General features: G+C 42.5%; 3 protein-coding genes across 3 annotated transcripts in view; 2 read left to right on the plus strand and 1 right to left on the minus strand.

The window, feature by feature from the left end:
• The window catches only part of LOC116059873 (butyrophilin-like protein 1), a 267,674-nt gene that overhangs the window by 212,275 nt on the left and 32,335 nt on the right, over positions 1–23,064 (minus strand). The window contains exon 4 of the mRNA XM_031313140.1: positions 20,868–20,873. The gene's annotated coding sequence lies outside the window, so the exon portion shown is untranslated. The remainder of the gene's footprint in view (positions 1–20,867; positions 20,874–23,064) is intronic.
• LOC116059868 (low affinity immunoglobulin gamma Fc region receptor II-b-like) overlaps positions 1–23,064 on the plus strand; it is a 347,874-nt gene that overhangs the window by 47,145 nt on the left and 277,665 nt on the right. The gene's annotated exons all lie outside the window — the stretch shown is intronic.
• LOC116059878 (coxsackievirus and adenovirus receptor homolog) lies at positions 472–6,625 on the plus strand. The gene is made up of 3 exons (XM_031313145.2): positions 472–573; positions 5,014–5,352; positions 6,274–6,625. The coding sequence occupies exons 1-3, from the start codon at positions 513–515 to the stop codon at positions 6,417–6,419; spliced, it is 546 nt and encodes a 181-aa protein (XP_031169005.1). The 5' UTR covers positions 472–512; the 3' UTR covers positions 6,420–6,625.

Raw genomic sequence — 23,064 nt, forward strand, 5'->3', positions numbered from 1 at the left:
TTTAACACAGAGATTTAAGAAATCTGACTTTATTGGCATGTAAAACAAATGTTTACAAATTGGAGAGAGAGAGAGAGAGAGAGAGAGAGAGAGAGAAAGAAAGAGAGAGAGAGAGTTTATTTATATTTAGCTCCAACCATGGCCCTGCAAGACATCACAGAAACACACACACAGCCGATGTTGATATATTTTCATATACCTGAACCAAACCATAACTACGGAGGGGGGCACACTACGGAGGGGGGCGCTACACATTTTAAGAGACACAACACAGTCCCTGCCTCCTGCAGAGGGCCATCATGCAAGATCTGATGAAGGGTTGCATTAATGTTAACAGCCACCGGGTGTCGCTGGATATCCAGACTTGCAGGTTCAGTAAGCAGCCGTTGGAAAATCAATCAATCCCTTCCTGGTCTCTGCAGAGCTCTGAGCTGTTGGGCGTGTTCAGGGCGTGTTCAGTTTAGTATTACCACTGCTGTAGATTTACCCTCACCATCAGTGTCTCTGTTGTCATGGCTGGACTCACATCTGTTTTATTCACATCATTATGGATAGTTTCTCTGGCTGGAGAAGGTGAGCTGTGTTTGTATTTGTGTTAGTGGGATTACTACCTCTAAATAATGTTGTGATGGGGCCTCGACACAAACAGGGGTGGGGAACGTGTGGCAGGAGGGCTGGAGCTTTTGAATGGAGTCACGCCCTGACTTCAAGGTCTTTCGAAGCAACAATAGCAAGGGCGGTTCTACATTGAATTACACCCAGGGCGAGACCCCCTTCGAGCGCCCCCCCCCCGCCCCCAAAAAAAATTGCAGAATTTTGCAAATATAACTATATTATAGTGTATATTTATTTTAAGCTCTGATAACTTATACTGTCATATTTCGTGCAGAATTGTGTTTATTGTCTTTTGAAAATGTTGGAGGTGGAGAATGTTGTTGTTTCCTGTTGTAATTGCAGTAGTTAAATAACTGGATTCTCTTAAAGCAGCCATATTATGCTCATTTTTAGGTTCATAATTGTATTTTAAGGTTGTACCAGAATAGGTTTACATGGTTTAATTTTCAAAAAACACCATATTATTGTTGTACTGCAGTGCTCTCTCTCACTGCTGCAGATCCTCTTTTCAGCTGGTCTCTGTTTTAGCTACAGAGTGAGACCTCTTTTCTTCTTCTTCTTCTTCTTCTGTACTATCTTTGATTGCACTGCACATGCCCAGTAGCTCAGATGTAGATCATGTCAGCTAGCTAGCTCCATAGACAGTAAAAGAAAGGCTGTTTCTACAACTTCGATCAGTTACAAGGCAGGATTAGCTGGGAGACTTCTAAATGAGGGCGCACATGGAAGTAGTTCTTTTGGAGATTATGGTGAAGTTGTGTGTGTTGTAGCAGTGCTTTGCTATTGAGAACGAGGTAGCATGCTAGCGTTAGTATGCTACGAGCTAATGGTTGCGGTTAGACTGCTCGTTTCGGCTTGTCGTGCAGATTTATTTTTTTTAAGTGCTCGTGCCGCCCCCCATGAGTCATAAAAAAATGCGCCCCGGGCGGCTTCCCGCTTCGCCCGTGCCAAAAACCGCCACTGAACAATAGTAGATGTTTAAAGTCGTTAGCCAGGCACAGGTTGTTGATGGGGGGGGGACTTTAGCTTGTACTGTAGTTTGTTATTTGTCTGAGCCCCCTCCTGCCAGAAACTGAGGCATTAGCTGAAAACTGTTGTTGGAGCTCTCAGAGTAAAGTTTTTTAGCATTTGCAAATGCAGTCAAATGTATCTGTCTCTGCAGTCATTTCAACCATCAAATACAACAACAGGAAATAACCAGTGTTGGGAAGGATACTTTCAAAACGTATTCCATTAGAGAATGTAGAATACATGCCCAAAAATGTAATTTGTAACGTATTCCGTTACGTTACTCAATTTGAGTAATGTATTCTGAATACTTGGATTACTTCCACATTGAATTGCGAGTATTGAAGTGTAGGAATGCAGCCATCACATACAGCTTACTAAACAGGCCTATTCTGGTGTGTTCTTCTGTTCCAACTGGCTGAATGTGTACCTGAACAAGCACATAGAATTTTGTATTTGTAGTCCCGAACTACAAAAATCTAACCGCAGTATAAGCTACTATGAGCTAATTTTAACTAACGTTAGCTAGGATGTCATACGGGGCTAGTCAGTGTTTCAACGGCTCTGGGACTAGTAAATCAGCACATAGGAGAATGTAAAGTCGCACGTCAACTATAAAATAGCAAGGTGACCAGTAAAACCACAGCAGACGTCTAACCCTGGCTAATTAAAAAAAAAAATTACTTTAAGATGCTTCTTCAGGTTGGAGGTGGAGTAATTTGGACGCTGAAAGGAGGTTGGTTGCTGGCAAGCAGAGGTTACACTGCACAGTTATATTTCGTTCTCCCTGTTCTCTCTTTAATGTGAAATGCTGTTTGAATTTCCAAGATAGATATGCATTCCTGCTCTGGCTCTGTCCGGCTCCATCTCTACCTCTATCAGTGATCGTGCAAATACCTAATTTTTTCATTTTCATATTGGGGCTTCTGGGAAATGCATGGAGTTGCCTTAATTTATTCAGAGAGTGAATAAACTCGTGAAACAGATAAGTATCGTCATGTAATCCATTGATTTCAACCATGTAACTGTATTCTAAATACCAAATATTTAAATTGTAACTGTAACAGAATACAGTTACTCATAATTTGTATTCTGAATATGTAACGCCGGTACATGTATTCTGTTACTCCCCAACACTGGAAATAACACTCGCAGACTCTTTTTCTCTGTGCCGAAATGTTTCGCGGTGTTGGTGAAATCTCAGTAACTCACGTTACTAAGATTGTAACGGGTATAATATTGCCGACATTTTATTAGTAATGCCTTACTGCGTTACAGCAAAAAGGAATACATTACTGTAATTGCGTTACTTTTGTAACTTCCATTTGCATGCTTGTTTGTTTTCCTTGTCTCTCTCTCTCTCTCTCTCTCTCTCTCTCTCTCTCTCTCTCTCTCTCTCTACCAAAGAGACTGGATGACCACTCTCCTTAGCGTAACGAGGAGAACCCTCTTGTCAGTCGCATGGTCTTTGTATGGGGAGGCGGGACTCATGGCGGGGAGAGAGAGAGAGAGAGACAGAGAAGAGAAAACACTAGTTGAGAGTTGGAGCAGGGTTTCCCGCAGCACTTTGCAGTTAAGGCAGCATCAAAAAAAAAAGTATATGAGTGATATCCGCCGTGTTACTCGCCGTCCTGTTTTCTCCTTTTCATTCCAAAGCACACAGTTGACAACCTGCAGGTGGAGGCAGTGGAGACAGGCTCGGACATACACGTGTGTGTGGACTATGTCTAGCAAGCGGTTTCAGGAAAGTGGCGCCTGTGTGTGTGTGTGTGTGTGTGTGTGTGTGTGTCGGCCCGCCCCCGCGAAGCTCCGACCTGCAGACAGCAGGGGAGCAGAAGAAAGTAGCTGCACCTTCACCAAAATGAAGACTGAAAAACAGAACTATTTTGGTACAAACATTTACTCACCATGTGGCAGATAGCCACATAGATATAGTTAGATATAATTTATTAATTATATATTAATTAAATGTAATATTTAGTGTTTAATAAATAATTGTTAAATGTAGTACAGAGTCTGTAGTCTATCACAAACACTCGAGGAATGCTGCAAACATTTGACAGCCAGTACAAATTGCCTGGGAGAACATACGTGTCACAAACGGCAATTCCACAACTGTCCAACAGCGTGAAAGACGACATACTGACATACTAAAGGAGATCAAAGACATATTGTGGATATTTAAAAAGTCTTCCAGTTCCAGTGTTAAATATTCTTTAGAAATAAAAGTTTATTGATCTTTGAAAAGGTGTACCTGCATTATTATGCCATTATCATTATATTAGATGAAAATGGTCTCAGAAACAATATTATCATTTAATGTAATAATTTCTGGGACAATTTATCATCCAGCAAAATTTGTTATCGTGACAGGCCTACGCGACACGACTATCCAGTAGAAGTAGACGAAAATCTTTCAAACTGACCTTTGTCGATCTGAAATGAAGACAGATTCAGCAACTGCACGGCCTATTTCTCGCTTTAAAATGTTTTCAGAAACACGTTTCGGTGAACTATTTCCGTAAAATATGAGATCGTCTTCCGTCCGAGCCGCCATGACAGTGGCTTGAAATTCTCGAGCAGCCAGACCCACATGACACATTCGTCCAATCAGCTGCCAGTCAGGGGCGTGGCGCATCAACCATGGATGTATGACGTCGCGACACCACGCTTCAGTCGTGTCGCGAAAGTGGAGTACAGCAACACTTTCTTATATTGTCTATTTATAAACTGCGCAGTCTTTCGACGGCAGCGCTCTCTTCCAAACTTTCCCGAAACTAAAACTTAAGACGTCTTCTTCAATGAGCAGCGGAGCGCAGTGCCGCTCCTGATTGGCTGATTCTTAAGCAGCCAGTTTTACCTGCCTGAGGAGGTCGTCCTTTGTCACACAATTGTTTATTTTGATGAAACCACATGTTGTCAATCCTTCTGGATGTTTGTGTGACTGTGTCTCAACAAACCATAAAAACCTACAGTAGGCTCCACCTTATTCACGCCTGTATTTTTAAATGGAGCATTATTGAATGGCTGAACAATGCAACCAGGGAAGTTGCAGTGAGCTGGCGGCTCTTTAATGTAGTTCCACTTCCCCTTGTTCTAGCTTTATCAGTGACAACAGACGGACTGTAGCCTGGATGTGAAGCATTTTCTTATGTGATTGTATATTCCGTCTCTTTTATTTCATGTCTTGTACTGTATATGCAAATTAAAAACATATTTTCACTTGAACACGAGTGTGTATAAATTGTGTCCATGCTCTGCACTCTTGGCGTTACAACTTCTGTCAGGTCAGTTTCTTGTGAACAAATTTGGATCAGTATGAAAGTGAACTGCTCGCAATAAAAATGTATTACTGACTTTTGCTTCATCCTCTTCTGTTTTTTTGTACAGACACAAGGAATGTGACAGCAAAGCCCGGAGAAGACGTCCCTCTTCTCTGTCAGACTCCCAGAGATGCTGACATCAAAGTGATAGTGTGGAGCAGATCTGACCTTGGGTCAGATTATGTCTTCTTCTACAGAGATGAAAGCCCACATGAAAACTTCCAGCATCCATCATATCGTGGTCGAGTGGAGCTGAGTGATCCGGAGATGAAGGATGGAGATGTTTCTGTTGTTCTGAAGAACGTCAGCGTCAAAGACACCGGAACATATGAGTGTCGAGTTATAATCACTGAGGGAGAAGAACCTAAACTCTACAGCACCATCAAGCTGACTGTCTCAGTCTCAGGTGAGTTTGTAGAGTTGAGTCTCTGTGTTTATTGGATGTTTGTGTTCTCTAAAGACTTTCTAGAGAACAGCTGCTGTGAGTCAGCAGATAATGTCTGATAATGTCTGACATGTCTGACGTATTTACATTCGGGGCCGGGCCCCACCAGATGGCGCTGTGGAGCAGTGCACGACCTGATCAATAATTCAATTTAACTAATAATATATCATTCATATGTATATTCTTTGTATCTAACATTGTTGCTCGTTTTATTACATATAACAAAGGTAGTGCTGTCCAATACATTCCAAATATTTTTCTATGGGCGATCTACCTAAGGTCAGTAGTCTGCTACTTCTAGCGATGTTCATTTGGTGAGCATGGGGCCGGCCCCTCAGCATTCATTAATCAAGTGAGCAGATAAAAACATTGTGCGCATGTTCAACGTGCTTTCAATAATAAGCTGTGGGGCACGAACATGTTGGCCCCATAGCCAATAAAACATAACAGAACGACCTACGTCAAGACGTTTTTGAAACGTAATTTATGTGGTATGGGCATTGCTAGCCGGCTACTAGCTAGAATAACTGTCAGTTATGTTTGTTTGTGAGCTACTACTAATAGCGAGCCAAATACAGCGAAGCAATATGAATCCAGTTGACAATTTATTAATAATTAAATTTAGTACATTGTAACCGCGTTATGTTAATATGTGCAGTTATAATTTCATGTACGAGATGCGTTTGGATTCATTGAGCAAGTAGGTTTGTGTGTAGTTTTATTGATGAGTCGGATGCTGCCCATACAGAGTTTATTGTGCCCCCACCAGGCTTTCCATGCCAGAGATGTCAGTGGATGTGAGACTGAAGAGGAAACAGATTTGGTTGTGTTCTTGAGTCTTCACCTGACAGCTGTTTCCTCACAACTCTTTCTGCTCTGCAGGTAACACAGCTGGAGACACTGGGGGAGGAAGAGACACGGATGGAGTAGGCGAGGATGGAAGAGACAGGAAAAGCAGTCTTGCAGTTGGTTTGTGTGTCAATTGGTGGGCTTGTTTTTATTGTTTGTCTTGGTTGTTTTATCTTTAAAAAACGTAAAAGTAAGTGGTAGCGCTTTTAAAGGTGGGGGAATTCATTGTCCAAGCAAGAATGAGAGATACCCTGCTGTAATGAGTCACAACCAGATGCTGTTGAATGTGGTTTGCATCTGCTTGAAGCATATTTTAGCATTGCACCTCCCCCACCATCTCAGTCTGAGTCAGGATGTCTGACTAGTGCTTGCTTCGTTGGCATTATCCACAGCTAAGGCAGGTAAAGGAACTTCACAGTATGTTCATTCTCCTCCTAACACCAAAGGAAGGGAGAAAATGAAAGAAAAAGAATTAGAGAGAAAACAGAAAGTTGAAAATGGCAATCGCACTGCAGAAAGTAAAGAAGAAACAAATAGAGCAGGAAAAGAAAAAGTTAGACCAATTAGAAAAATCAATAAATAAAGATGAAGAGACAGATGCTTTTCCATGTATGATTATGGATGACAAAGCCACCTGACTGACTTATTTGCTGGCTATTTGTGAGAAAGCCCCCAAACCGAGGCAGAACCCCTTTGCTTTTGTGTCTTATGTCAAGCAGATCTCTTTATGTGGATAAATTCTGGAAAATTGGAGATTCTGTTGAATGAACAAATCTAAACAGAACGGTAGCCTAGCCATAGAAATAAAATGGATAGAAAGGCCAATCAACTGCCAAATGACCAATTGCCGTGGTCATTTGATTGTTATTGCCGTCACCTGTGTCGCAGCTCACTGGGAGGAGAGCCGCCCAACACAGCTCAGGAGATGTTCTCGGAGCTGCGGGAAGTGAGGAGGAGGGACATTAAGACCCAGCGTCAGTGGGTTAACGGACTACTAACGTTAGACCCAGCCTGCTGTTCAGCTCATTCTCTGTAACCCTACAGTCACATTACCTACAAGAGACAGCAACAAAGCGACAGGCTGCCATTAATTTTTAATGGGAGTGGCCGTTTGCCAGCGACAAGTGATGGGCTTGCTGCTGCCATGAGCAAGGCAGGGCCAAAATAGACAAGAAGTCTATTTTATGCAAATGCTGAGCATTGCGACAAAGCGACTGCCAATCGGAGTGAAGGCAGCATGACGTACGTACGTTGGTGGCTCTAGTCGAAGAAAATCATTCAAGATGGCGGAAAAGCTTTAGGACATCGTATTTCTGTATATATCTGATATGTTTGGCATTTTATCTCATATATTTTGTTACTTTTATCGAGAAATAAATACTTTTAAATCCAAAAACATCGTTCTTGTGAAAAGCTGTCACTCGTGGTGATACCAATGTTCTTTGTGTGGATGAAGCATCATTTAGCGGCTGGCTCGTTTGTCCATTACTGCAAAACCTCAGATCCGCCAAGTTACCATGGCAATAGTACAAATAACAATGGCTGCCACGCTGACCATTCTGCTACGTTGATTTTAATGGAAATGGCCTTTCTATCCATTTTATTTCTATGAGCCCAGTAGTGTGATTGGAGGGGAGGGGCTCGTGAGCAGGGAAGAGGTGGCAGACTTCAGCACAGAGAGAAAGAGGACAGAGAGGGTCATATTGCATGTCCACAGACTTTTGCCTTACCTTTATCATCTTGTGATGATCCTTAGATTAGGTTTTATCAAAAATGACCTATTGATTTGCCTCAGATACATCATCCTATACCCCACCTGTCCAATCTGAGGGGAGATTTACTAGAGAGAGCTTTCAATGATTTGAACATCCCGGTTTCTAATCCATCCTTACAGCTATTTCAGCAAACTATGCCTTTTTATTGACTCACCAGCAGCATTTTCTGCTGTAGTAAGATCAAAGTTGGCCAGCTTTGCACCACCACCAGGTTGCATTCTCATTCAGTGTGCTGATGACCTGTCACTCACTGCTGAGATGCAAGAACTGTGTGAAAAAGCTTCATTAACGCTGTTGCAACACCTGATTCGCTGTGGACACAAAGCCGCATTGCCAAAGTTACGATGTAGTGGTGTAAACAGGAAGTGCAGTATTTGGGATTCCTGTCCAAGGGCAACGTGTGTTATCTGCTGATCGTGTCTCATTGATCCAAGAGGTTCCTCCTCCTCAGACTCCTAAGGCCGTGATGAGTTTTATTGATCTAATTAACAACTGTACACAATGGATCCCTGACTGGTCTCACCATGACAATATTTTGAGACAGGCTTGTCTTAAAGACTCTCCTCAGACTGTTGTATGGTCCACAGAAATGATGCACTCATTTTCAGCATTAAAGACTTCTCTGTGCAGCGCCCCTGCTCTGGGCCTGCCAGACTACAACCTTCCCTTTCATCTGTATGTGCCTGAAGATGGACACAGTACTGCTGCTGTGTTAGCACAGGAACATGGGGGGGGTTACAGGTCTGCTGCATATCTGTCTAAGACTCTTCCTGTGGTGGTCCAGGGCATGCCCGCTTTTTTAAAGGCATGCTATGCAGTTTCCATTTTTGTCAAACAGCTACCCCTAGAGTCGCTGTGGAGTACTTTATTTATTTATTTAACGTTACTGTCGTAAATACCACTCACGCAGCGCTGTCTCTGCACTCACGGCCTGATCCCCTCCCCCCTGTAGGACTGGTCTTATTATCAACAATGGATGAATCAACAACTTCGTAAATTAGACTAGATTCAACTTTATTGTCATTGTGCAGAGTACAAGTACAAAGACAACGAAATGAAGTTTGCCGATAACCAGAAGTGCAAAAAAAAGCAGAAAAGTGCAATGTGATACAAAGTATAGGCAGGTGGTGGTAAAAACTGACATATAACAAGCAAGCGCAACAACATACAACATAGAACGCAAGCAAGTTTACTTGACATGTTGATAAAATGTCGGGAGTACAGTCTTCAAGTTGGCCTTATTAAAGTCTCCTGCGATTATGTGAACACCATCGCGTGAACACCATCACGTGAACACCACCTCTGCTGTTCGTTTATGGTGTCTAGCAGGAGAGAGAGCGCCGTGTTTACATTGGCGTCGGGTGGAATATACACAGCCGTAACGATCACTACCGTTAGCTCTCTCGGTAGACAAAAAGGCCGGTATCTTACAGACATGTACTCGAGGTCAAGGGAACAGTGTTTATCTATAATTGTCCCGTTATTACACCAGTTCTCATACACGTACATACAGAGTCCCCCTCCTCTGCTCGTACAGTCCTCAGTCCTGTTCCAGTGGACCAGAGTGCGACCTGCTAGCTGCATGCTAGCATCGGGTATCCCCGGGTGAAGCCAGGTGTCAGTGATAATCACAACACAGCAGTCACAAACATAGCGATTTCCAGCGAGTTGTAATTCCAAGTTTATGCACCAGATCTGGCATTGGAGAGATACAGGCTCGGTAGATGTGGCTTGTGTGCTATGCTAGCTTTAGCACAACACCAGACCTGCGGCCCCGCTATTACTCTCTCTCCTCCCTCTGCGCCGCCCCCTTGACCCGACAACAATCCATGAAGAGCCCGGCGGTCTCGCTATGTCATCCTGGATGATGTGCGTATAATGAAAGACACTCGAAATAGATATCTGGTGCTGGTCACCAATGTCCAAAAGGTTCTGGCGGGTGTAGCGGATGTTTGCAGAACCGACAGTAGTAAAGCAATTTGTGATTCTTGCGAGATTTAGCGGGGCGCCACCTCCCAAACTTGCATTGCTGGTTTTCTCAGAGGCCTCCCTCCTTGCTTTGCTCAGGATGATTCGCCCTACTAAGAGTTTGTTTATCATCGAAATTACTTTGAAGCTGTTATGTTAAGGTACAAATCTTGCATAGTGTCGCTTTAAGAGCTGTGGCTGCCTGTGCTATGATGGTACAGGTACAGGATACAGAAAAATTTGCACTTTCACATCCACTTACTTTACATACCACTCATCATAACACCATTGATCTCAACAACAGTCCCAAGCTAGGCACCCTGACATGAAGTATTGGCATTCTAAAGATCTTTTAAATCCCTCTGAAGAGGGTTTGTTGCATTGCTCTGAAAGCCGATTGGCCCTGCCACAGTGTATTTGACCTATTCTTGTCCATCATTTCCATGGTGTTTCTAATGTCTGACAAAGGGTGGTAATAGCACTGACTAAAGAACATTTTAGTATTCCTAAAGTTTCAGTGACAGTGAAGCTTAGTTTGTCATCATATTTGACCAGTGCTAGGGCTAATGTAACGTAACAACTAGCACAGCGTGATTCTTTACCACCTCCTGATGGTCCATTTCAGCACTTACAGATAGATTTCACACACATGCCTCAAAAAGGGCAGTTTAAATATGTATTAATTATTGTGGATCAATTTAGTAAATGGCCAGAAGGGTACCCATGCTCAAAAACAAAAATGCTAGAACAGAAGTGAAAATTTTGGCTAAAGAGCTTATTCCAAGATTTGGTATGATTAACAGTGATAGGGGCCATTTTACTGGGCAGTGACTCAAGAACTATTTACATATCTCACCATTGAGTGGACGTTTCACATTCCTTACCATCCTCAGTCATATGGTACAGTGGAAAGAATGAATAGAACTGTCATGGAAAAGCTGTCTAAAGCTATGATAGAGACAGGAAAATCTTGATGATACCTGCTGTGCTAGCTGAGATAAGAATTACTCCAAATGCAACCACTAAAATATCTCCATTTGAAGCTGACGGGACGCCCATTCTCAACTCCTTTGGTGCGGGGACAGGGTGGTTCATGTCTCCTGTGAGACATGGACACAGCTTTGGGTGACTTAGGTGACAGAATCACCCTGATTGAGAAATTGAATGGCATCTATGGTGATATTTCTTTGTCTCTTCCTCTCCCTAGTGAAAACCTCACACACGACTTCCAACCTGGACAGACGGTTCTGATCAAGTCTCTGATTCCCAGCAAGCTCCAAGATGCAGCCTACCAACCAAGGTCATTGTGGTAACCAGGACAGGGCTGACTGAGGCCCAGCCACAGTGGGTTCATGCCACCTGCCTAAGGCCCCCAGGAATTTAAAGATTTTAGTTAGATAAAATGTCTTTCAATTTTCAATGTGTTTCAAAGAAGTTTCAAGTTTTTTCCTCCTACAGATTTTGAGGTTTTTTTTATCTTGGAAGCATTGATAGTCAGGAGTAGTCACAGCGAGTCTTTTACCCAACTCAAGCTATGACATTTGAGGTGGGATGTTTGACTCAATGTGTGTGCCCTTCGACCTCTGTCTGAGATCTCACCGATTTGGTAAGTCTCTGTTTTTCACGTAGCCTCCTGTTAGGCAGCGGGGGAGACAGAAGTTGTTGGTGCATGTAGATATATGTTTCCTATATGCAATAAAATGCTGCTTGTTTTTAACATAACTAAGTGTACATGAATGGAATGGTTTAAGTCTAATTATCCTTGTTAGGATAAAATAGGGCAACTGTTGTGAAAAACGTTACATTCCACATCTGATCTGTTTTATTTGTATCCTACATTGCAACACTGTTTTCCTATCTGTTTGAATTGACCTTTGGACAATCTTTCCTACCATCCTGACTCTTTTATCTTACTACACTCTACTAAATGAATGTAGCGATTGCTAGAAAATATGTATACGCTTGTCTGTCTTATTAAACCTTAAGAACATTGTGAACTGAATCTGGCTTCATGTTGCTTTGTTCTCCGAGCGCTCGCCACTGCTTTCACAGTCTACTCAGGAGCCAAGCCAGTAGATGATAGGATTCGAGTCACAAAACAATCCTGATCAGATTGTTTAAAAACACATATAGTCACTTTTGTTACCTGTAATTAATTAGACATGTGAGGGAGGGCATGTTTGTCTTATTTTGCATTTGTTTTACATTATTATTTTATGTACTGTATCCCTCACAGTGATCTGAGAAGCGGGTGTGAACTGATGCAGTCCCTGTTATGTGTTGTATTACTACAGACTCACGCAGTAAAGAAAAGGATCCAAAGAAAGCTGTCGTGTCGTGGTGATTTTGTGGTGTGTCCTGATTCCGCTACAAGATGGCAAACGTACGAGATGCATAAACGACTTAACCCACTCTGCTTCTCGACTCAGGCCCAGAGATGGCTCGACACAGGTTGGACAAGGTTCAATTTCAATGTGAATTGCAAAGGACCAGGATTGTTTAACCTGAAGGTAACTGAAGGGCATCATCTGGGGACATCCGGCTGCTTGCGCCGTTCATCTGCATGTAAATTAACACAGGACCATTTATCGGATGAAAATCTCTAGGAGGAGTTTGTTAAAGTACAACATGTGGAAATGGCCAAAATCGCACTAATTTCGAACTTTCAATTCAAAATGGCGGACTTCCTGTTGGGTTTAGGGTATGGCTCCAATGACTTTTTCTGTACATCTTGACATGCTTCATACGTGTACCAAGTTTCGCTAGTCTACGTTAAACGTACTGCAGGGGCTCAATTTTTTTTATTTTGTAGGAGGCGCTAGCGAGCCATTTTTCTGCGCCTATTCCCGAAACCCTTAAATGACGCAAGTTTTCACAAGTCTTGATGCGACCGCCAATTTTGAGTATGTTAAGCCCTTCAAAAAGCCAATTCATTTGCTGGGAAAAAGAATGATAATTGCTTCAGTTTCAATAGGGGCTTCCCCGCTGTCGGCACTTGGGCTCTAAATATGATCCACAAAAAGCCTTTTATAGTCATGACTGTCTCCATTGTGGCTGTGGTTGTGGGTGAAATGACAAGGTCTCATGACATGACTAGGAAAGTCCCAGGTATCATTTTCCCAGCAGTCGTCTGAGAGTTATAATTTTAAGAATGAAAACATGTTTTACTTTTATACAATCTGAATTATTAATGTACTGATTCATTTTTCATGAGCTCAAATTCATGTGTTGTCCATTACGAATGCATCAGCCATGTTAACATGCAGTCTTCAATTCCACTAATCTATTTAAAAAAAAAACAAGAGTAAGGACAAATGTAAAGAATAGAAGAATATCTATCAAGTGGCTTAACTTGTAAAATGGTTGTGAAAGGAATTACAAATGTGTAGCTCTCTTGAATGTGTGCTTTGTAAAAAGAGTAGGGCTAAGGTTTAGCCTAACCCTTGTGAATCAATATATTTGGTTTTTCCTTTTCTGATTCGAGCGTGGAAATCTGAGTTCATCTTATGTTCATTATGTATACAGCTTATTCTAAAGGTGTCCTGTTACGCTGACTGTCATTTCCATCTTGTTGTATGAATTATCTTTCCTATGTGTCACATTTAAACATCTGGATTTCTGAAAAAAACAAACAAAGTCATGACTCTTGTATGGTGGCTGGGCATGACATTTGTTAATCATATGTTTAACGATTTTAGCAGAATGGGGATTTGAGGACCTCTGAAATAGTCTGATAACCACAGCTTAGATGCACTTCTTTTCCTCCATGGACCAAACATTGTGTCCCTGTGTCCTTTATTGGGCCCTCACATCTCTGACACCTAGTGGCCCATTGGCTGATATTTGGGTGAGTGTATATGACAGACAGGTTGGCTTATATATTTTCAAAAGAACTTTCTACCAGACTTGAATGCTCTCTGTAATGTGTTGTATGAAGCTACAAGCTGGAACATGTTGGTCTTACAAAATAATGTTCCTCTGCCTGCTACAAGTGCTGCGTGAGTTTAACCTCTTAAACATTTGATCAGCTATTGTTTCTGTGCATTTATGTTTTCTATAATGTTGTAAATGTTTTGTTTTTGTGACTTTAAAAAGGCAAGGAGATTTGCTCAAAAAGACTTGAATGCCATGAATGCCATGTGATATCATGGACTGTTATAGTCTTTTTAACGTTTTTTTTACAGATTTTATCGGTATGTTCATCGGATGTTAGTGATGATAATAAGAGTGTTAGTGGCAGTTTGGTAGTTTCCAGAGAAGAAAGCATTTTCTGTTATGCATGTTATGCAAGTGAAACAGCTCAACCAACTGCAAGTGGTTTCTGGGGGGAAAAAACAGCTTCAATGGAGCTAGTTCTTACTCATTGCACTCAGACATGAACTAAAGCCTTAAATATCTGTCTGGTTAGTCAGTATCACTTTGTCTGTGCAATCCTAACCCCAAACACTGTAATCATTTAACTATGTTTGTCTATGAGCAGCAGCTGCACAATTTTTTATTTGTATTAACGTCCTCCTCCTCTTCTCTCATTGATAAACACTGCAGCTTCCCCCCCCCTGAAACTCGATGATCAAACTGTTTTAAATTCCCAATGACGATGCAAATTAATATCAGCTTGAAGTCGTGCAGATTAGGAGATTTAAATATTAACAGTCTGGCTGTTTGTTCCTGGACTAGTTTCCTGTTTTACAACTTCTCGCTGGCTGAGTTACACTGAACAAAGAACCCTAATTTATTTAATTTGGCAATATATCGGGAATCCTCGTGAGAGTTTCGCGAATCCCCTCAGAAGGCCGGTGGCGAAGGCGAATCCCCTCAGAAGGCCGGCGGCGAAGGCGAGACCCCTCTGAAGGCCGGAGGCGAAGGCGAAACCCCTCTGAAGGCCGGGCAGGCGAAGGGGCAGCTGGGCCGAAGACAGGCAACGGTTCAGCGGGGCCGGAGCCAGGCGGCAGGTCAGCTGGGCAGGAGCCAGGTGATAGGTCAGCTGGGCTAGGGCCAGGCGACGGGTCAGCTGGGCTGGGATCAGGCGACGGTTCAGCTGGGCTGAAGACAGGCGACGGGACAGCTGGGCCGGAGTCCGCCAACAAGACAACAGGATCAGGAGTCGGCAAATCCGCCAACAGGGCAACCGGAGCAGAAGTTGGCCGGACCACCGACAAAACACAGGGGCAGGAGTCGGCCGGACCGGCGACAAAACACAGGGGGCAGGAGTCGGCCAGACCACCGACAAAATACGGGGAGCAGGAGTCGGTTGGACCGACAACAAAGGCAAAGTCTCTGGGACGCCGGAGACGGGCGAAGTCTCAGGGGTACTGGAATGCTGGTCCGCTCTGGCTCTGGAACGCTGGCCCTCTCAGGAAGGCTGCACGTCAGCGGAGGTTCTGGATAGCTGGACAGCACGGGCTCCGGTCCACTGGACAGCACGGGCTCAGGGCTGAAGAGAGGTTGAAGTGGGGAATGGCGTCGGGACCCATATCGACCACGTCCTCTCTTGTGGCCTCCACGGCTCCCTGAAAATATGGCCAGACGGGTCCCTTCAAAGGACTGCTCGTGGACGGCGGTACCCGCAGAACCGTTTGCCGTAGTGGCGATAGACAGGTGTTCAGGAGAGCTGCAGGAAGGCGAACTGGACCGTTGATTACCAGCTTGAAAGCTGGCGGCTTCGGCCTCCTCAGTCCGTCTAGCACACTTAGCTAAGTACTGGAAAACAGTCACAAAAGTCTCCGGCTCTCCTCCAGGCGAAGAAATGACAGGGCTAGGCATAGTGGGCAAAGGAGCAGGCTGGATGAAAAACAGAGAACCTGTAGCCACAATGCTAGCAGGCCAGGAGTAGGCAGGCTAGTGGTAGCTAACTGGCTCGGAATATGACGAGGAACTGGCAAATGATTGAGTGAAGCATTGGTGGAGCTAACAGGCTTGGCTGACCACAATCCCTTAGCAGATTGATGTGCTGGAGTGGAAATGAAGCGTTTAACCCCGTTAGGAATTGAGTCCTCTAACCAGGGTTTCTCTGACAATTTCTTATGAGCAAACGACTGAATTGCCTCCTTATGGTCATTACTGACAGCCCTCTTCCACAAGGTACTAAGCTCCATCAGGTCACACATCAACTTGTACAGTTCATCCGACATAGTATGAACAGGCTCCATAGTCTAGGTACAAGCAGCAACAGAAAAACAAATACTGGGAACCCACCGGAAAAAGCCACTCTGCTGAGTCCAAGTTGGTCAGGTAATTCTGTTACAATCTTCAGGGAAAGGTGGACCCAAATGCAGAGAGCGCAGGCAAAGGTAAATTGAGCAGAAGATTTATTTTTCAACATAATCCAAATGACTCAGGAAATCCATAACCAGGAATGCAGAGAACAGGGTAGAATCCAAACAGAACTTGCAAACAGTACACGCAGAAACAGAAGACTGAAAACTACAACAATCACCTGACACCAGACAAGGGAAACACAAAGACTAAATCTAACATCTCTGGGTCTCGCAAATGGAACGGTCAGGACAAGGGGGGGAACGAGGGACCACGAGCCTCTTTGAACTCATCATTTTTATGCATGATAAGGATCTATCGGAGATCTACCCCAACTTTTGGACTGCTCTGAGGATTGCACTTAATCTGCCAGTCACTGTGGCTCAAGCAGAGAAGGGGGTCTCGCCCTGGGCGTAATTCAATGTAGAACCGCCACTGAACAGCTGAACAGCAATGAGCTGCAGTGAGCTGGCTGTGTTCCACTTCCCATCGTTTTGGCTTCATCAGTGATGACAGACGGACTGGAAGTAAAGCATCTGATTATCTGAAGCACTTAGTGAAGCACACGTAGGCAAACAAAATGTTTCCTGCATTAAACCAATGCAATCATTTTTCATCCTCATCTCACTAGAGAGAAGACTATAACATCTTAGTCTCTCATTGCCAGCTCTATCGCCACAGTGCTGTGCAGTAAGGTCTGGCTACACCACAAATGCATTCTGGGATAGGAAACAGAGTTTAAAGAAATGTTTGCATTTCTTTAAACCAATCACAATGGTCCTAAACATATTCTTTATAAATCTTTACAATCATTCCCTGAAAGAACAAAGCAGGTCTGCCTTGATGCACCATCCACATTTACTTAAAAACTTGACATTTCAGCGTGTAGCTCACTAGCTCGAAGGTTGTTGTTGTTTCCTGAAGAAAACGGAGTTGAAGAATGGCAACACACAGAGAGAGGAAGGTGAGGGACATCTGGATATCAGGTTTTGTCCTGGAAATGTACTTCCATTGATCCAGAATAATAACACTCTTGTTGTTCCCGAATAAACTCTTTGATTTGACATGCTCACATTGTACAGCGTCATCTAGTGGTTGTCACTGCAGCTTCATTGCCATGCCGTTCCAAATATGCAAATATGTATATTTCTTTTCGTTATCTACAAATTAAAAACATATTGTCACATGACCACATAATATGTGTAAATGTGTCCATGTGAAACGCAACCTGAAATGCTGTGTTTTACATCTCTGGTGTTACTACAGGTTAGTTTCTTGTGAACAAACTGGATCAGTTTGAAAAAAAGGAACTGCTCACAATAAAAAATATATGACTGACTTTTGCTTCCTGCTTTTCTCTGGATTGCTGCTGTTTTTTCAGACACAAAGACTGTCAGGCTGCCAGAGATGCTGACATCAAAGTGATAGTGTGGAGCAGAACTGACCTGGAGTCAGATTACGTCTTCTTCTTCAGAGAAAACCGTCCCTATGAAAGGGTCTAGCATCCATCATGTTGTGGTCAAGTGAACCTGAGTGATTCAAAGATGAAGGACGGAGATGTTTCTGTTGTTCTGAAAACGTCAAAGCCGATGGAACATGCAAGTGTCAAGTTATAATCAGGGGCGGAAATGAGCCAGAGCTCATCAACACCATCAAGCTGACCATCCCAGGTAAGTTTGTAGAGTTGAGCATCTGTGTTTATGTGACATTTGTGTTCTAAAGATGAGACTTTATAGAGAACAGCTGCTGTGAGTCAGCAGATAATGTCTGACATGGTCTGAGACTGAAGAGGAAACAGATTCTGTTGTGTTCTTCAGTCTTGACCTGACAACTGATTCCTCACAACTTTTTCTGCTCTGCAGGTCACACAGATGGAGACACTGGTGGATTTCCTTGGCTAGTAGTTGGTCTGTCAGTTTGTGGGATTTTTGTTTTTGTTGTTGTTATTGCTGTTTTTATCTTTAACTGTAAAAAGAGTTATAGGGCTGCTATGGGTGGGGGGTTCGTTGTCCCAGCAAGAGTGAGAGATGCCCTGCTGTAATCAGACACAACCAAATGGTGTTGAATGTGCTTTGAAGCAGCTGGAAGCATATTTTAGCTTTCTACCTCCCCCACCATTTCCGTCTGAGGCAGGATGTCTGGTTTGAGTGCTTGCTGCGTCGGCAGGAAGAAACAGACTAAAGGTGCTATAAAGGTACATAGAGAGATTGCTGGCTAGGTGTGAAAACATACCCCTATGAAATGAGACACCACTTGGTTACGGTTACGTCATCATACATTGTTGCTAGCAACCACTACATCACCAGAGGCGACAAGTATTGATCACAAACTTTCAAGATGCCATCTGCAAGTGTGTGTATTGTGGGTTTTGACAACAGTGTCATATCCATGTATACTGTATATATTATAGTTCTTTTATGTTCACAAACTGTGTTTATTGCCCAATAAAGTAAACAACAGGCAAAAACATATAAAATATATTACAGAACCATTATCAACTATTAGAACCATAACTTACATGTCACACACATATAAAAAAGGCACTCAAATGTATAAAACTCAAAAAGGACAAATAACAAGCACAAACAAACTAAAAACTATAGCTATTCTGAAATTCCAGACCCCAGTCTGATGCCTGTTGGCCAGTAACCTTTCCCTCCATACCCCATTTCTTACATTAGTGTCCTGTATCATAACCAACAACAATGTGCAGGTGCATGAACAGGAATGAATAACAAATGATTACAATAATACAGTACCAATACAATAATGAATGGCTACAACATGAACGCATGACTCACTCCCATAGTTGCTTTGCAGCATATTTTGATTTAAGAAACCTCTTTTTGTTTTCAGCCCAAAAGTGGATCAGCTGCACTTTGTGCAAATTTGTGTTTTGAGACACTATTATCAGGGCCTTTGCAATATCCTCTCAACTATGTGGATGATCTTTGTTCACTTTGTTCCTTGTGTGCATTGCTGTTGTGTTGTATGTTGTTCTGTACTGTCCTGTCTATTGATGGCCGGTGTATCTTTGTGTGCAGCTGTTGTCGGCGCTCCTTGCCCAAGACAAATGTCCTGCAGGACAATAAAGTTGATCTTGTCTCATCTCACGATGCTGTACTTTTTATATATTTTTTACCTAGGCCTATGCAGCAATTTTGTGGGTCATACTACTTGTTAATGTGTTTGGTGATCTCTCTGTGTTCAGCTTCATGTCTGTTTCTGTCTGCCTGTAGGCTGTGTGTCAGATATTGAGAGTCAGATTCTGACCACTGATTAAAAATAATTATAATAATAGTAAAAGCATCCAGTCGTCCCCTTCATGACTTCAGTCTCCTCTTCTCTCTCTCTCTGTGGAGCAGTTGGACTGAACACAGATGGAATCAGTTCTCAGATAATCTTTATTTCTTTATTGCCACTTGAGACTTTATTATGTAGGATGTAGGTGTGTCTGACTGTGTGGGTGTGTTTTAGTTTTAGCTTCATGGGTGTGTCTTTCCCAGACGAACTGTGAATTGATTAATGACATGTTGGAACTGATCCCCTCTAACGTTTCATAATCTTGTTTACTTGCAGACAAACTGCTTAGGGCTGCACCACGAAGACAGATTATTGTTGGATTGACACATTTTCCCCACCCTTTTGCAGAACAGTTAACACGGATGTCATTCAAGCAGTCCAAAATCCATTGTTTTAGCTATGGTAACCAAACAGAAACCATCTGTTCCTTTACCATTAGAAACTACCTCCATCAGTATGAAATCACTGAAGCACCTGTTTGATGCTCCTTCACACAAATCTTCAATTAGCAATCAGTCTGCAGACCTTAAAGGTGCAGCGTCTGTGTTGTTCTTTGCCAACATGGATGGAAGAGGTCAAAGGCAGATGAGAGTGAGAGTGAGAGTGAGAGTGAGAGTGAGAGTGAGAGTGAGAGTGAGAGTGAGAGTGAGAGTGAGAGGAAGAGGTAGAGGGGTCAGAGGAAGAGGAGTCCGAGTGCGAGGTGGAGGTATAGTTGGAAGGGCTCAAGTTTCTGATGAAATTCGGGCAACTGTTATTGATCACATTATCAATCGTGGCCATGTGGCCCCATCATCAAGACAGAAGAGACTGAGTATCAATAGTTGCTATTTCTTATACTCTACAGTAATAGATGTTTATATTTTACTGTAATATATTTTATTTTCTTAATTTCGTATACTCTAATATATTTTATTTTTGTTTACATGTATTATGTACACCCACCCACGACCTTTTCCTTAACATAACTGCGTCAAAAGGGACGGCAATAGTCCCGACCAAGTGCGTTTACTTATAGCGCTAAAGGAGACTTTTAGCGTCAATAAGAACGACAAAGGACCTGACCAAGCATCCGTATTTTACGAGATGAGTGTGAGAACCTGTTGGTGTTAACTGTTTTGAAAAATGTGGAGTTAGGTTTGACTGCTGCGTCAAAGCAATCAAGAAAAACTGTAATGCTGCAGGGCAAAGCTGGGACAGTTTGTTCCCAACTTCAGCTTGATATCGAATTAAAAAGCTCCTTTGACTAATCAAATCCTTCGGGGAAAACAGTCAATCGTCAATATTTAATTTCTGGGCAATACAGCCGAGGGGGAATAGGTTAAAAATGCAAACCTGTGTGTGTGTGTGTGTGTGTGTGTGTGTGTGTGTGTGTGTGTGTGTGTGTGTGTGTGTGTGTGTGTGTGTGTTTGTGTTTGAATTGAATACTGGAAAGTAACTGTATAAGTATTGTGTGATTCTTACACTGTTTAATATGTTCCTATTGTGTTTTATAAATGTTTTTCTGTTTAAATGTTTGTTCTGTGTGAACAGGTTTTAGATTGTGAGTTATTATTGTGATGGTTACTGAGTGTGACTGTTAGCTTGATCTGTTGTTTAAGGTGTGTGTGTGTGTGTGTGTGTGTGTGTTAAGCTTGTATTGTTTATGTTTATCTGTGTTGTTGCCATGCAGCATAATAATGTTAATAATAATGTTGTTGCACCCGCCGTGGTGTCCGCGTGTTGTCGGTCATTTTAGTTTAACTGTCTGAGTTTAGTCTCTGTTCTGTTTTCTGCTGCTGAGTGTTTCTGAAATGTATTAACTGTTGGTTTGGACACTTTGTGGTGAGATGTCATGTGTGTGTTTGTCGGCACTGCACAACACAGAAAAGTTACTGTAATATAGTGACAGTTAAATTAAAAGATACCTGACCTAAATGAAAGAGCGAGCTCTGAGCTGAACTGAGCATGTGTAAAGAAAGAGAAGGAGCTGTGCTGCCACCTGCTGGCTGTCTGACTCAACTGATATGATGCTTTCATCCAAACACATTTTTACAATGAGCATTGCATTCCCACTTGTTTTTTAAGGCCCTGGTGTATTTGGCTGAGATTTGAACCATTCACAAGAACAACAGGTTGTTGGTATCATCCTATCATCCAAGCTACTTATTTTAGAAGTCCCAGCGTAGAGGTAGAAACTGTGGGCTGATCTGCCCCGAGACTTAACAAACTGGAATAAGTTACCCCTGAATATGCTGTTGATTAAAAATAAATCACATGCAGAGGCATCTATGTGGCGTACAGATGAAAAGTATGATTCTTACACTGTTTAAAATGTTCCTGTTGTGTTTTATAAATGGTTTTCTATATAAATGTTTGATCTGTGCGAACAGATTTTAGATTGTGAGTTATTTATAATGTGATGGTTACTGAGTGTGACTGTTAGCTTGATCTCTTGTTTAAGGGATGTGTGTGTGTGTGTGTGTGTGTGTGTGTGTGTGTGTGTGTGTGTGTGTGTGTGTGTGTGTGTGTGTGTGTGTGTGTGTGTTTGTGTGTGGGTGTATACATGCATGTGTATGTAGATGGCGCCAGTGTATTGCACATTGATGTGATTTTACATATATTATTGTAATGTGATGTAATGGGTATGTATTGTATGGACCCTAGGAAGAGTAGCTGACTGCTATGGTGTCAGGTAATGGGGGTCCTTTTAATAAACAATAATAGACAATAAACAAACAGGTATTTGTATCTAAAAGCAGTTTATTGTCATGAACAGATGTGGAGGAGCTGTTGTTGGATCTGCAGACACCAACAGCTGATCATCACCAGTCATTCATGCTTACAGACCTCTGTAGCTCGCTGTTCATCTCGTCTGCAGGCGAGAGGCTCCAGGATGCAAAATTACAAATCCCACTATGGGCACGCCAAGACCCGTCCTACGAAGCAGCTCGATTGGTTGGGGTTAGGCATTTGACCTCGAGTGTTTAAGGTTAGAATAGCCGATTGGTCAGGGGATAGAACCTGTACCAATGGGGTTACATTACCTTGCACAAGCATGGACGCCTGGCCAATAAATGCTATTGAGGGGCGGGTCTTGGCGTGGCCATAGTGGGATTCGTAATATCGCCTCCAGGACACCCCACCACTGCATTGTCGGTAATGTAGGCGCTAGGTTTTGACAAGGAAGAAGAATGTGTGGAATTAAAAAGACGACATCTCTGGTTCTGCTGCATTAATTATAGGGGTGCTCGATTATGAAAAAAAGAAAAATCATAATCAGCATTATTTTGGTCAATATTGAAATCAGGATTATCAAACACAGTTACTCATTGACCTCTTGAAATATGTTGCATTTATTGAAATTAAAAAACAGTGAAACAGTTAAACAAATCATACCTTGAACTGTGAAATGTACCTTCATACTTTTCCTGTGGAAACGTTTATTTCATTCAGCCAAAATCGGAATCTCGATTAGAATATTTGATCAATTGCACAGCACTTATTGATTATGATCTTTCGTTTTATAAACTGTTCACCAACAGCT

This window comes from Sander lucioperca, chromosome 17 (genome assembly GCF_008315115.2).
Source record: "Sander lucioperca isolate FBNREF2018 chromosome 17, SLUC_FBN_1.2, whole genome shotgun sequence".
Taxonomy (NCBI): Eukaryota; Metazoa; Chordata; class Actinopteri; order Perciformes; family Percidae; genus Sander; species Sander lucioperca.